At 39.7% G+C, this 15358-nt stretch overlaps 1 protein-coding gene across 1 annotated transcript in view; it reads left to right on the plus strand.

Moving 5' to 3' along the window:
- dcc (DCC netrin 1 receptor) overlaps positions 1–15358 on the plus strand; it is a 264597-nt gene that overhangs the window by 203910 nt on the left and 45329 nt on the right. The window contains exon 25 of the mRNA XM_084746633.1: positions 12740–12889. Within this exon, the coding sequence (XP_084602759.1) occupies positions 12740–12889 (150 nt within the window). The remainder of the gene's footprint in view (positions 1–12739; positions 12890–15358) is intronic.

Raw genomic sequence — 15358 nt, forward strand, 5'->3', positions numbered from 1 at the left:
TATTTAAATTTTCATGAGAATCGATCGATAGTTGCTGAGACATTTCACTTCAAACCACAAATGTCAACCTCATGGTGGCACAAAAATGAAAATTCAGTCAATCGACAGAGTCAGCTGGGTTTATCCCTTTGAGACAAACATCAGTGTTTGTTCCAAAGTTCATGACAATCCATCCAATAGTTGCTGAGATGTTTCAGTCTGAATCAAAGTAGTGGACCGACACACCAACAAGAGCCACACAGCTAACATGTACCTTAAACTGTGTCGTATCCTGTGGTGGTGGTGCTTAAAATAACTTGTTCCTCTTGATTGTTTGTCTCTTTTAGGGATGTTTATTCTCTGAATTATTGATGCTTCCATCATCTCAAGTGTTTGTGAATTGACTCCTTTATTGATTGGTTGTTGCAGCCTGTGGCTCTAGAATAAAGATACTGTTTCATATTGTGAGGTTGATGCTTGCAAAATGCATTTTCAGCTCATCTCCTCTCACTCCTCAGACAGTGAGTGAGAATTCATTACTTCCATGTGTGAAATGGCTGAAATTCACTTGTGCTTTTATAATGTGAATCAATCATAAACAAAATGTCTTTTATATGAGGCAAATTCCCACGAGGTCCTGTCAGGACTTTTTTGTCCCTGAACACCAGAACAGGCCAGACAGTCATTTAGACCATTTTCAAATTTTTATGTGCAATAACTTTCCTAAAATTGCTTGTATTTTCATCTGAAATATTCTCTCTCTCTCTCTCTCTCTCTCTCTCTCTCTCTCTCTCTCTCTTTCTCCATACATATATATATATATATATATATATATATATATATATATATATAACTTTTTGCACAGTTGGATATGCATCCCGTTTTTTTTAGCAACTATCATTGTTTCTGTCAATAAAACTTCACAAGTGGGGGAGACCAGGGACAGTTGTAACACTTTTTGTCTCAGCACCCATAAGTCACACATTTTTTTTAAGCTCTCAAACTTTGTTTGTGATGGTTCTCGGTGGAAATGTGTTATTGTTAATGTTATATGAATGTTTGTGAACTTGGAAAATATTTTAAAGTTTTTCTCTCTCTGAGTTATTCTACATTAATCTAAAAATTTAATTGGATCACTGATTGTTATTATCCTACAGAGAAATACTGCTGTGAATATATGAAATCATGCATGTTGACAAAAATGTAAATACATTTTACAAAATTTACATTTTTACTAGATTAACTAGCAGAATAAATGCCGTAATCTCTGGATATCAAAATTATCACATGGACACCTGCACAGATTCCTGAGTCCAGGACCAGATCCAACTCCAACTGACTGTATTTCACATTCTGCTTTACATTATGGGTAACGGTTCTTCCTATTGATGCACAGGACGTCACATGACATGTCTGCAGTGGGGTGTGTTAGGGTGACGACAGTTCATCTCCCTCTTCCTCTCTGAGTGGCTCAGATGTAAAAAGTCTTTCATGCAAAGACAGAAGTGAAGTCGTGAGAGGAGCGAACACACGCACACACACACACACCAGAAGTAACGCGGTCACGCACACTTTCTCACACTGATAATTAGCCTGTATGTTCCTTCAGACTGAGTCAGAGGACAGAGGGGAGAGGAAGAACATCTGAGGGCGAGCAGATGAGGAGAAGAGGGAGGAGAGAAAAAGAGTGAGAGAGACAGACGCAGCAGAAGTGTTGCTCTGAGCCCTCGTTAAGTCACTTTACACTGTGTGCATGGGTTTATGTGTGTGTGTGTGTGTGTGTGTGTGTGTGTGTGTGTGTCTGTCTGTGTGTCTGTGTGTGAGTCCGGATGAATGACAATCTGAAAGTTGTGATCTGGAGCAGTGACTCTGATGATGTTCAGTCAAGTGTGAGGTTTTAAAGGAGAAATCTGTAATAAATCATTAAATAACCACGATAAGAAAACATGTTCTGTTGAAAAACTCAGCCAGTGTCCCTCTTTGAAATTTTATGTGTTCATTTCATGTTCAAATTAATGCAGAATTTTCGCTGAATAAGTAAGTGTCTGTTTATGAGTCATAATAAATCAATAATAGTCTTGTAGAAGCCGTAGATGATTATAACTGTTAAATTGAGCAAAATGTTAATGGAGTTTGGCAGCAGCAAGACAGGCAGCCACTTAACTCATCATCCAGAGTGTGTTATTTCAGAGCAGTGGGCTTTTGTTTTGAGGATAACAGGCTTAACTTTATATTCACAGACAAATTACAGTTATATTAAACAGGATTTAACCTATTTAATATACAGACTATGGCTCCAACTCGCTATTTTGACTCCTGCACTCATTTTTGCTTGTGCTGTGGCTGCATATCGCCCCTTTAAATTAGAAAGTGAACACTTTAATATCTGTTCACCACCACCCTGCCCTATGTACCTCATACATGTCCGTACTATCAGGCAGTAGGTTAGATGTGTTGGCTTGGTCAGCTTGGCATTTCACATTACAAATAATGCAGAGTGTTGCGTTGACTTTTGGCCACACTTGCGACGGTTTTCGGCTCGCCATCACTCTGACTCACTGTGACTGTTGCAGAGGTGACATTGCTCTCTGTCTTTCTCTTTCTCTCTATACTCTAAGCAGCTCTTTCACCCAGATTTATTCTCAGCTAACAAAATTTGACACTGATTGATTCAACATGAAGCAATGCTCAGTAGTGCCATGTAATATGGTTCGTGCCTTTAAAGGGATCGTTCACCCAAAAATGAAAATTCAGTCATTATCTACTCACCCAATTAAGGGTCGGGTTTATTTTGTTAGTCCACAAAATCTCCCAAACAATGGAAGTGAATGGTACCGGTTTTCAAATGTGAAAAACATCAGGGAAAGAAACATAAAATGTATCCCTACTGCTCATCTGGTGTAATCCAAGTCTCCTAAAGTCCCAACATGCTATTTGCACCCCATTACAAAACACACACCCAGTTCAGACAGTGTGCATGTGCACGTGAACATGCGTCCACGGATCTACTGTGAACATTCAGGCTAAAAACATGGTGTAAATAACATTTCTTTAGTCAACTTGGCATGTCTGGGCTTTTTTGGGTGAGCTATCCCTTTAAAAGAGCAAAGTTTGGTATCTAACCCTCGTAACGACCCTGAAGTTTTGCAGGTTTGACTCACAGTTCTATTCTCAGATTCTCTAATGGCTGGGTCTGTGCCCAGCAAAAGGCTTTTTAGAAATAATGAAGAGGGCACAGCTCATTTTCAATAAACATCATTTTCAAACAATTGAAGTGTTCGCATTGTAACATTCTTTCTTGAATATCCATTAAATATACTGTACATCAACATATATCAACACCAGGTTATAAAATTACCTATATTATGATAGAGGATTGATATTGCCCACACCAGTATTCCTCTGTCTTTTCAACAGCAGTTGGAGTGGCGGACTTCTACTTTAAAGTTTAAAAGAAAACTGATGAGAGAATCTGGCTTCTCTTGAGATTTTCCGCCCCTTCAAATTTCTGATCATCTGCAGCGGTCTCCTGAAAAACCCTGGCTGTGTTCAAAGTCCTCTTTGTACTTGAAAATGATAGGAACTCCACAGTCTCTCTACATGTTAAAACGCCAAAGTCACACACCTTAACATGTGTTAAAACACCAAAATCACACAGTAACACAAACTAACTAACCATCCGGGACAGCGGTAGATCAGCAACTGCTGTGTTCTGTGAAGTAAATTGCTGTTTTTATCTATGGTGTATGGCAGCTTTGAGGAAATTCATGTAACTGCTGTTTCTAGTTTAGCAAAAAAAGATCCTACTCTTTAATAAAACAGGTCTGTCTCTTTAGGGATCCTTAGACTAACAATCTGAGCCTGTCAGCAGCAAAACAAGCACTTTTAGTGGATGTATTCTGACTTCCCACGCATTTGCCCCAGAGGATTATGTTGCAGCTATTGCAGCTGGTTTCATGGCTGCTGGTTAAGGCAGTCTATTGTACCAATTCAAAAACTTTTTGTATCTATTAGAGTGGGTTCATACCTCCACCAAACAACCCCTCCCTGGTCTGCCTCGAAGGGTTGGTCTTGGACTGCTGTCAAGTGAATTCTGGAGCAGTTCGTTTCTGGGGTGGAAACACCACACCATGTGTTTACTGGTTGAGAAAAAAAAGTTTTCTTGTTTCAGCAACTGGTGAACTAGCAGCATGTTTGCTACCAAAATGTGGACTGGCAGGGGACAAACCTGGACTCAGAAAGAAGTGAGAAATTCCTGCATTATTAGATATTTAATACCCATTGGCGTATGATTTGTTCATTTGTGTGGTCTGCTAATATGATCCAGTTCAACAGCAACATGAACAGAACCTGCCAGACCACCATGATTTAGAAATTGGGCCATTTGTCATCTTTTGACCCACCAAATTTAAGAGCAATAACCAAACATTTCCATCTCTTGAATTGAGTTTCCAATGTCTAAATTCCTGGTTTGAGTTTTGCCTTTGTGAAAGAAAAACAAGCCAGCTGCAAAACTGAAACTTTGTATCATCTTTGCATTGGTTCAATTCAGAAACCGAATCTTTAGGTGTGAACCCATCATGAGACTTTAGACCTTAAATAATTTGAGCATGTCAGTGGCAAAACAAGTACTTGTGGTGGATGTACTTTGACAGGCACAGTTGCCCCAAAGGATTGTGTTGCAGCCATTTGAGCCTAGCACCTAACCTATCGGCCACAGTTTTCACCCTAGAATGCTGAAATTCAGCATGGAGGGTTATTGTGTGTTTGTTTTCATGCCAGTTTACTGAAATGGGATGGTAGTTGGAGTGGTCTCTTACTAAATGGCACATAACTTATAAATGGATTCACAGACTTGCACAAGATTTTGTGAAAAAGTTGGTCATGAGCCAAAGGACAGCTGCTTAACTGTTTATGCAACTGACAAAAAGGGTGTGTACTGTAACATGACCAAACTCATGAACCGTTTGTCATTGATTCTTTTGCGAGGCATCATTGCTCACTGCAGATTTCCTTTTTCATTAGTGACTTATGTCTCGCCAAACTCACTTTATCCACGCCCCTTCCATAACTCATGAACCGCTTGACATAGCGCCTTACAAGAGGACTTGGTGGAAAGTTCCTTTTTCCACTGGTGTGACTTAGTCCCATGCCTTATACTTTAGCCACGGAGGATAAATGGTTGTGTGTTTCAAAATAAGAGCACAGTGTTACTTAACTTCAACCTGCATTAACAAATCAAACCCCAAACCAAAATTTGGTGGATGAGAATAAGTATGATTGTTTCAGTTTGATAACAACACGTTCGCCTGAATTTGAAGAACAGGACCCAGCTCTTCCATCCTTTCCTCCTGTCAGCTCCGTCACACTGTGTGGGTAGAGTTCATCGTGGTTGTAGCTCTCTACAAACAGAACCACCTGTCTGTGCAAAACTGTCTCAATCCATCGCCAGACTGATGTAGAACATCTGCAGCATCTCTCACAACAGCAGTGACACCATAACACATCCGTGAACCAGTTTCTAGTCTGTGTAGGAGCACATCGTCTAATTAGAGCCTTCTCTCACTGTGCAGTGTGTGTGCGTGTTCAGTCACATCACTCTGAGCTGAAAGTTTTATATTGTAATTACCCCGCTTTCAGTCTTTCAGGATTTGTGTCCTGCTTTCTTTAGCTTTTCTACTCCTCTTCTTCTGTCTCTGAGTTGTTGTTGTTGTTGTTGTTGTTTACTGCAGTTGTAAGAAACTGAACCTGCATCACCGAAAAGCAACAATCAGATTACAACTGTGTGGTTTCATCTGGAGAGTGTGAGTCAGCGGGTGACTGATAATATTTTCTATCATGTCACAAGCACTCCTGTGTGTTTTCATAAAAGTGTGTGTGCGCCTGATATGTGGGTCACAGTAAAAGTGGAAAACCCTTCAGGCCCCCTCTGCCAACACTCAGACCCCGTCCTCTACTCTCATCTATTTTTTCTCTCTTTCTATCCGTTTCGGTTTCTGTCATGTTCCAGCACTTCAGAACTTTTATTTTATTTGATCTTTCTGTCAAAGTTCAGTCAGGAGAACTTCTTCATTCTGTCTTCTCTCTCCTCATTCTTTCTTCTGCCTGAACCATGACTTTGTTGCTTTCAGAATTTCTATTTTTCTATTTCGCTGTATTGACATTGGAAATAGGATAAAGCCTTTCCTGTTGCACTTATTGTTGTTGTGATACTGATGCCACTATCAGAAATGCATCCTATTCGGATTAAAATGCTGATATCACATAATTTATTATCCCTGTATAATTTTTTATCCTGCCACACAGTAATGATAGCAATCTTATCACATCCTTTTTGGGGTTAGTAGTGTACAGCTATTTCAAAATAATTACTATATATTTACTACTATCACCATCTATCAGAAAGGAAAAAAATAATCAGAATCGTCCCTTATACCTACAATTGCTTGTATGTTTTTAATTGGCAGGATACTTTATTGGACACCAAATTAAATAAACTCTTCAGATATCACAAAAATAATGTTTTCCTCCTCCTGACAGAGGCAGTGTGTCATTACAGGAATTTACAAGAAAGACAATTGCTTTTAAAAGTATCAGTCAATTTCTTTAATTGAAATATGAGCAAAATTAATTGTATAACAGTGAAAATAAAACTGATACTGAAACCTTTTTTCACTTGTGTTGTCACCGAAACATTCTTTGATAGATTACACAAATGGTTGTCCAAAATGTAATTATTGTTTTTTTTTAGTAACGCATTGATTTTTATTCAAAAAAGAACACAAAATTGAAATACATGGTTATAAACGCTCTTGCAAATGTTTAAATGTAGATTTGTAAAGGTTACTAAGGCTACTGCTTTTCATATTACATTCGTCATTACCTTGAAAGTCGTGTTGACTGTCATGAAAAATGTCGTCCACGTACAAGAATTTACAGATTACATTTTGGTAGAGTGAAAAGCTGGCACTCATAGAGAGGAAAGGGGTGTGACAGTCTCTCCTGGAAGACATTCACAGTGATGCGATTGGTTGCTCACATGAAAAGTGACAGAGATAGTTGTGTAAAGAATGAAGAAAGGGAGCTAGAGACAAAGTTCCAATACTGGAAAACATTCTAACCAAGAAGGCAATCCAGGCCCTCCAAAATAGGCTAAAAGAAAAATAATACCAACAAGGAATCTCCCATTTTCTCATGCTTGTATGCTAAATGTGCACACAATAATAGGGTTTTTTTTTAGAAAAGATGGTTCAGATGTAGGAGTGCTATTTTTTTTGAAGGTGTAGTATCTTTAGAATTCAACCAAAATTCAACCTCTAGTAGTTGATCATGTGTTCAACCTAAAATCCCTGCAGGGTCTGCACTGTTTCTATCTTTGCTTCTGTCTCTTTCTCTCTGTTTCCATTGAAGCAGCTCAAGGCTTCCTCACTTTCCCCCTCTGCTGCCACGTCTGTACTCCGCAGACGACAGACCAACTGATCTCTTTATCTACCTTCTGTTTTTATCTCTTTGTGTCTGCTGTCTGGTTGTCTTCCCCCTCTGTCTCTGTTTCTATCAGTTTGTTTCACTTTTGTCTACTTGTGAGGGTATTTTTTTTTATCAATTCAGTCTTCTTTCTCTTTTGATCAAGCTTTTATCCACTCTTCTGTCTTTTATTTCACTTTCTCTGCTTTTTCTCCCTGTCATTGTCTCTGTTCTTTGTCTTTTTTAAAACCGTCTTTATCTTCTTTGCTGAGTCTGTTTTTTCCATCTGATTCTAACCCCGTCTGCCTCATCCATCTGTCCCGTCTGCTCCTTTATTCATTTATTCTTTTGTCTTTCTCATCTATTTTCTGTTTCTCATTTGTTTTCATCTGTCTTTTCTGTCTAATGTCTTCTTTTTTTATGTCTCATGAGATCTTTGTGTCCTCCAAATTCAAAAACAAAAATGTCTTCATCTCTCACTGTATTTGTGTCTCCTCTTGTCTTAAGCATCACTCTCTCTTTCCCTGTCTTCCCACACACACCTCCATTAACCTGTAGCTTACTGCCTCACTGCACCCAAATCATCAATATTGTCAGTCAATAACGGTATTGATCAGACTTGCTCATCTCTGGTCATCTCGCTGCTGTAATCAAACCCAGCTTCTCTCTAAATGATCACAGCACAAATACAGCAAACAACCCACACACACACACACACACACAGCTCCTAAAGCTGCTGATCACAGCCTTGCTGCTTCCACATTATTGATACTTTCCAGTCAATACTGGTATTGATCAGGGTGTAGTAGGATCGGAGCTTGTGGTTCAAAAGAACAGGATGAAGGAGGGAGAAGGAAATTGTTTCTCCCTCCGTCTCCTCTGTCAGTTACAATTCAATTGAAAAAGCTTTATTGATGTGTGTGTTCCATAAAGAATATTACAAACATTCAGACAGTCTTGCAACAAAAAATGAGAAATGTATGTTTTAAGTAAGCTTTAAATACCCTGCACAGCTGGGGGAGTGTCCACTGAGTGACGTTACTCGTCGTCTTCAAGGGGTGTTGTTCTAAGACTTTTTTAGAGCTGGGTTGTGATGAGGTGACATGCCTCAGGGACCCCCTCCCACAGGGACTCTACTGGCATATGTGACTTCAGGCACTTAGTTATGAAGAGGAAAGAGTACTTTTTCCCCTGAAAACACAAAATAATACAAAGCCAAGCTGCTGAGGTTCAGGCTGCATGAAGATGCACGGTGGAAACAAGGTGGAGTCATAACAGCTGCTACATATACATCGTCTTGAACAGTCTCCCATGTGCACATTTTGTAATGATGGCATTTAATCATTGTCATTCAGTCTCGCCCTCCAGTGGCATTGTTCTGTACCAAAGGTCAAATATGGCTAAAAGATTGTCATAAAAAAAAAAAAAAAACCCTGAACTTCCACCACCAGTCATGTTTTAAACAAGATAAAATGTTAAAATGTCTTAATGTCGCTCTATGCCTTGCCTTCATTTAGTATTCAGTGATTCATTAATATGCAAATAGTCCCCTGCCCTTTCCTTACATCAAAATTTGTTTGCTCTTTACCCTGAGGGCAAATAGCATTGTTAGCTACAGACACCTGTTAGCTTGACTCTGCCATGCCAAGCTACATACACCCAGGTGTAAATAGCCACATTGGCAATTTAACCCTGAGTGCAAACAGCATTGTTGGTTACTGACACCTGGGTGCTTCTCTCTGCCATGCAAAAACTTTAAATAACCAGGTGTAAATAGCCTCATTAGTCACTTACACTCTAGGTGGAAATAACCACATTGGCAATTCCACCATGGATGTAAATAGAATTGTTGGTTACTTGGGTGTTTGTCTCTGCCATTCACAAACTTTATACAACCATATGTAAATAGCCTTATTATCTAAGTACATTCCCAGATGCAAACAGCATTATTGGCTACTGACAGCTGGGTGCTTCCCTCTGCCATGCAAAAACTTTATACAACCAGGTGTAAATAGCCTCATTAGTCATTTACATTCCAGGTGGAAATAACCACCATGGATGCAAACGGAATTGTTGGTTAGTTGGGTGCTTGTCTCTGCCATGCAAAAACTTTATACAACCATATGTAAATAGCCTTATTAGCTAAGTACACTCCGGTTGCAAACAGCATTATTTGCCATGAAGATATTTGGGGGGGGGGTTGGTTTGGTTCTGTTTTGTTTTGTTTTAGTTTTCTATCAATATTGCTATTTACATCCTGGCTGCAAATAACATTGTTGGCTACTGACACCTGGATGCTTGTCTCTGCCATGCTTGGCTATATACACGAATGTGCAAATAGTCACATTGGCTGTTCCACCCTGGGTGCAAATAGCATTGTTAGTTACTGACACCTGGGTGCTAATAGCGTCTGGAGGTGGAAGCACAATGAGGACAGTGTCTTTGCAGACTGGATGTGCTGTAGCTGCATCAAGTGCAGGCTGTAAACACCAGACACATTTCTGATGTATTTTTCAATGACTTTGTCTCACACACATCTGAAAGAACACTTAAATTTTAATCAATACTGTCTTCGTGTCATGTGACAAGTCACACACTTCATGTGTAACTGCGACGTGAGGAGTATTTTTTACATGTCAGTGTCATCATGGCCAAACACATCCAGTCTGACACTGACAGAGGATTGATGCCTCTTGTCTCCGCCGGTTGCCTGGCAACCTCACAATAATGACAAGATTCAAGGAAGTTACTAGCTCTGCCAAGAAATAGTTCCAGTCTGTCACTTCCCATAAAACCTGGCTGCTGGCTGGATATTTAGTGTAAAGACATAAGAGAGGATGACAAGAAAGTCAATAAACGCATTTCCCAAAGTGTCAAACAGATACCTATATTAGTGAATGACTTTAAAGGAGAAATCTGTAAGGGATGTAAGGGATCTGTAGGGATCAAGGAAACATGTTAAGAAATACTCACTTCACTTGACATGAAAGCTGCACCCCTGGTGTCTCCCTTTGAAATTTCCATTCTTGACCGAAATAAGAGTTTTGTATGTCTGTTTCAAATTAATCAGAGCTCAATTTTAGCCGAATGAGTGTCTGTTTATGAGTTGTAAGAAATCATTAATAATCTTGTAAAAGCTGTAGATGTTTGTAACTTTTTAAATTGAGAAAAATGTTGATGGAGTTTGGCAGCAGTGAGACAGGCAGCCACTTAACTCATCGTCCAGAGTGTGTTATTTCAGATCAGTGGGCTTTTGTTTTCAGGATGACAGGCTGCAGTGCAGGACTCGTCTTCACTTGTTATTGTCAGTTTATGAGATTGCACTTAATTAATCTTTATTTTTTTTAGTTTCAATTTCACTCAGTTAATTAAATGCATCATTTCATTATGGCAGGCTGGTGAGACACATTTCCAATCTTAAATTGAAATTGGAAATGTGTTTGTAGCTGCAGAGAGTAAACAATGTTTGCAAATGTTTGCTTTTTACTTTAGATGACTTTATTTTGGTGGAAACACTTCTGCTTTTGTCCACAGGGGTCTCCAAAATCAACACAATATGAAAGTTTCATGTAGTTACTTTAATGTTGTATGACACAATATTGAACATACCTCTAGCCTCAGAGAGAGAGACACACAACACAGGATGCATGAAAGAAACATATACACACATACACACACACACACACACACACACACACACACACACACACACACACACACACACACACACACACACACACACACACACAGTCTCTTCAAGCCTGTTCAGAAGATAAGAAGGACCTCTGTGTGTGTATATATATATATGTGTGTGTACATGTACCTGAGGCAGTGTAATCAGTCTCTGAGTTTGACTGCCTGCAGGTTCCTCTCAAGGTTACAATATGAACTCTCTGCTCCTCTGTTTACAGCAGCGCTGATCTGGCTGACTGCTTTACTGACTGTTCTGAACTGCTGAGATGACAGACTCTTTCAGTACAGATATTGCTGTATGGCTTGTACTAGGGCCTGTACCCAACTCTGAATTTGCCGTCAAACTGGATTTGGTTTTTTCAATACGAATACAGGACTATTCACCACTTTTTTCCTACAGACTATCAAGCAAAATTTAACTGAACTGGCAGTTTTTTTCATGGGGTTTTATGGGACCTTCAAGGTGAAAGCAGCGTTCATGTAATTTAGTAAACAAGCCAAGTTAAAGCCTGGATTATACTCCCAAATGGACATTCTCTGAACTAACTACACTAACAGTAGATTGAAAATGTGCAACAACAGTTTGCCGACACTAGATCAAACAAAAACCAGAAACTTGTATACAGTATGAAGTTGCTGTGGGCTGTAAGTTCACCACTTGTGAGCAGGATACAGAATATAACGTAGCAGCTTTAAGGGTCATTTATGCCTTTAAATACAAAAATGGATAATCAGTCGTCATTGCCAAAATACTTCCATGTGTCCTTTATGTTGGCATGGATGTTAAGCAAAACTGACACTAGAGGGCGTCGCTCAGTGTCGAAATTCTTACTTTGTAAATAGACTGCAACATGTGGATTTACTAATTAGGAGGCACAGTTGCGTGGTGGTTATCACTTTAGCCTCACAGCAAGAAGGTTGTGGGTTTGAATCCCAGGCTCTTTCATCTCTGTATGCCTGACAAAGGTGCTGGCTCAGAACTGGAGTTGGTCCCCAGAAGCTGCCCACTGTTCCTCGCACTACGATGGATTAAATGCAGAGAATAAATCTGTCTGTATGATTGTATGAGCACATTGCACGGTCATGACAAAGCTGGCCTTTACCTTTACCTTAAAAAACTGACAATGAATGTCATTTCAAATACTTAAAATCACTAGGATTCCAGGATCTGGCAGGGTCCATGGCTGCCTGTACCCATCGCAGACAATCTTCACCAAGTGGACAGGATGACATGACATAAAAGAATGATTTTACCCTGGAGAGAAAGCGATGAGTGCCCAGTCTGCAGCTACTTCTTCTGGGAACCAAGGTTCCCCAGGAGTACACTGCACACTGACTCTGTCACAAAAAAACAAAAGAAAAAGAAAACGACTGTGGGGGAGTCAGCTGTTGCTTATACAGAGGTGTCCCTCACAGTAATTCTGTCACTTTGGATAATGTTGCTGATCAACAAGCATGTCTGATTGTTGTCAGTCTGGTTTTGATTTGCTTTAGTATCATGTTCCTTGTTTCGTCAGGTCACTGAAGTAACCAGAACATTCCCGTCTGCCATGTGCTGTCGCCGCCTGCTTCACTGACTGTCTGTTTTGTCCGTTTGTTTCAGCGGTGGTCAGTGCCATCCCGGTGCCTGCTCTGGACTCCTCTCAGTATCCTGGAATACTGCCTTCACCTTCCTGCGGCTTCACTCACAACAAGTTCAGCCTGAGACCGATGCCTTTCCCCAGCCTGACCGTGGACAGAGGATACACACCAGGTACTGCAATACTACCACTACTAATACTACTAATACTTCACCCATTCTTGAGAAGCGGGATGTTGATGTCCCAGGAAAATTTTTAAAAATGATAAATACCATCACACATTATTAATTAAATTTTTCCACAATTCCATCAACTCCATCCCATTTTTACAAAAACATGATTTAATCAGGCATAAAGAAGGACCCCTGTCTCCCCTCCTGTTTTAAAACAAGGTGGGAATACTGCTCAAGCACCGGTAAATTTACTATTTTTCAGTAAATTCATTACATAATATTACTATCAGATGCAGGCATCTCTATGGCCAATATCTCCTGCAACTCACACCAAAAAATCCAGGTGGATAAATAGTGCTACAGGTAAGAGGACATTTTGGTATGAACTGTCCCTTTTAATAATTTATCACTGTCTTAAATGGTGATTCATATTCCAAGAGGGCTGCAAATGTTAGAAATAATAGTAGACACAGTAATAATAACACGGCTTTAACCTTTAATAAATACAACTGGGCTTACACTGCAGCATCCTAATCGTTCCAGCTCCCTCTCCGCTCTTCCCCTCCTCCTCGTCCTCGTCCTCCTCCTCTTCCTCCTCCTCCTCCCTGTTGTATTTAAGCCCCACTTTGCTGCAGAGCTAAATGCTAAACGACGTGGTGGGGAGTAGTAATTCAGTAATTCAGTAATTGGCTAATTCCTGGTCGGCTTGTATCAGTGATTTAACAACAGCAGAGAGACGGGGAGAAGCTTCAGAGTCATTGAATTAGCAGACACACTGGGAGGGCTGATCACTGCTGGCAGAGCACACACACTCACACAATGAGCTTGACAGGAGGGTGGGGTGCGGCGGGGCGGGGCGGCTAATGACAGGGAGGCTGATGTAATGAGAGGCTCATACAGAGGCGGTTAATGAGGGAGATAACTGAAACTTTAAAGTCACACAAACAATTAGACTGTGGGGCTGCACTGTTTTTTAAAAGTGAAAGGTGCAAGATTGTGCCTATAAGGAGTCAACTGCAAGTCCCAGATAGCATTTCTCAAACAAACGCCCAATCAGGGAGCTACATACACCTAACAACAGGACAAAGTTCTCTGTAGAACTTATTTGGATGAATTCACAAATTTAAATCACTTCCCTTTGGATCTGTTCAGTGAAGTTAAAGTGTCCTTGAGCAAGAATTTGAACCCCTGTTGCTCCAGATGATGTGTGTGTGTGTGTGTGTGTGTGTGTGTGTGTGTGTGTGTGTGTGTGTGTGTGTGTGTGTGTGTGTGTGTGTGTGTGTGAGAATGGGTGAATAAGGGGTAATTTGTATAATGTAAATGCCTCAGATGCAGCCCATTTAACATTTGCCCTGATTTCATAGCTCTGAATGGCGTTTTCTCCATAGCAACGGCTGATTCAGATCTCTTTAGATATAATGCATCAAATTTAATGTCTATCATGGGCAGCCCAGGGTGAGGTTGACTCACATTAATAAAAACATATTAAGCTATAAGAGTGCGCTCGGTGGGGGAAATAAAAAAATCAAACTCAAAAACTCAAATATTAAGTCTATGTGAAGAAGAAATAAATTATCTTAACAAAAGATTAGTAGTTGGTTAAACTTTTTCAAAACTTAAGAGTTTGAGTTAAACTAAAAACTCTATTGCAATAAATTGACAGGGGCCACCAGATGCAACCAGCAGATCTGCAAAATTTTGAACACATTTTTTTGTTACTGTATAGTATAGTGTAAGTTTTCTCATCCAGATGTATGTAAAGTTTGGAATGATGTGTTTTTGTATAGTTTAGTCTCTTAGTCTTTTCACTAAGATGCATAAAATACTGTAACAACATTGTAACTGAGCATCCTGGGTTCACTTGACGGTGTAAGAAAGCAATAAATGTAATGATTAGTCCAAACCTATGAATTTTAACAGTGATATTTATTTAGAACATTGCAAGCTAGCAGGTGGTTTTACAGCAGTATAATAGATGTAGAAATCTACATTTTTGGAGAAATCTGACGTCCTAAATAATTTACTCTCATTATTATTATTCATAGCATTATTCATAGGTGCATGTCCCAGAGGAAGTTGTGGCTTTTCAGAAGTTCATAACTGATTTTTTTTCAACAAGTAACAACTATCTTGTTCAATTTCTCAGATTTATAAGAAATCAAATTTCATGAAAATGGGATCAGAATTAAACTAGTTAAAGTTGATTTGGTGGTGAAGTTACAGACATTGAACGCTCCAATATGGCGATCGTGCAGGTGCATAGCAGAGATGGCAACGAAGCTGCTCCATTTTTAAGATGAAACAAACTTCAGTTTTTGAGCCACAACAAAGGCCAAAATGTGGCTTGTAATGCACTGGGGGAACCTTGTTTTTAGCCTAGCAGTTGTTAATAACTTGCAGCCCCCACCAACCTGTAGGAGTCAAACTGGAGTCAAGAGTCACTATAAAACAGAGCAGTCAGTAAAAGAG

The sequence above is a fragment of the Lutjanus erythropterus genome, chromosome 20 (genome assembly GCF_056507025.1).
Source record: "Lutjanus erythropterus isolate fLutEry1 chromosome 20, fLutEry1.hap2, whole genome shotgun sequence".
Lineage (NCBI taxonomy): Eukaryota > Metazoa > Chordata > Actinopteri > Lutjaniformes > Lutjanidae > Lutjanus > Lutjanus erythropterus.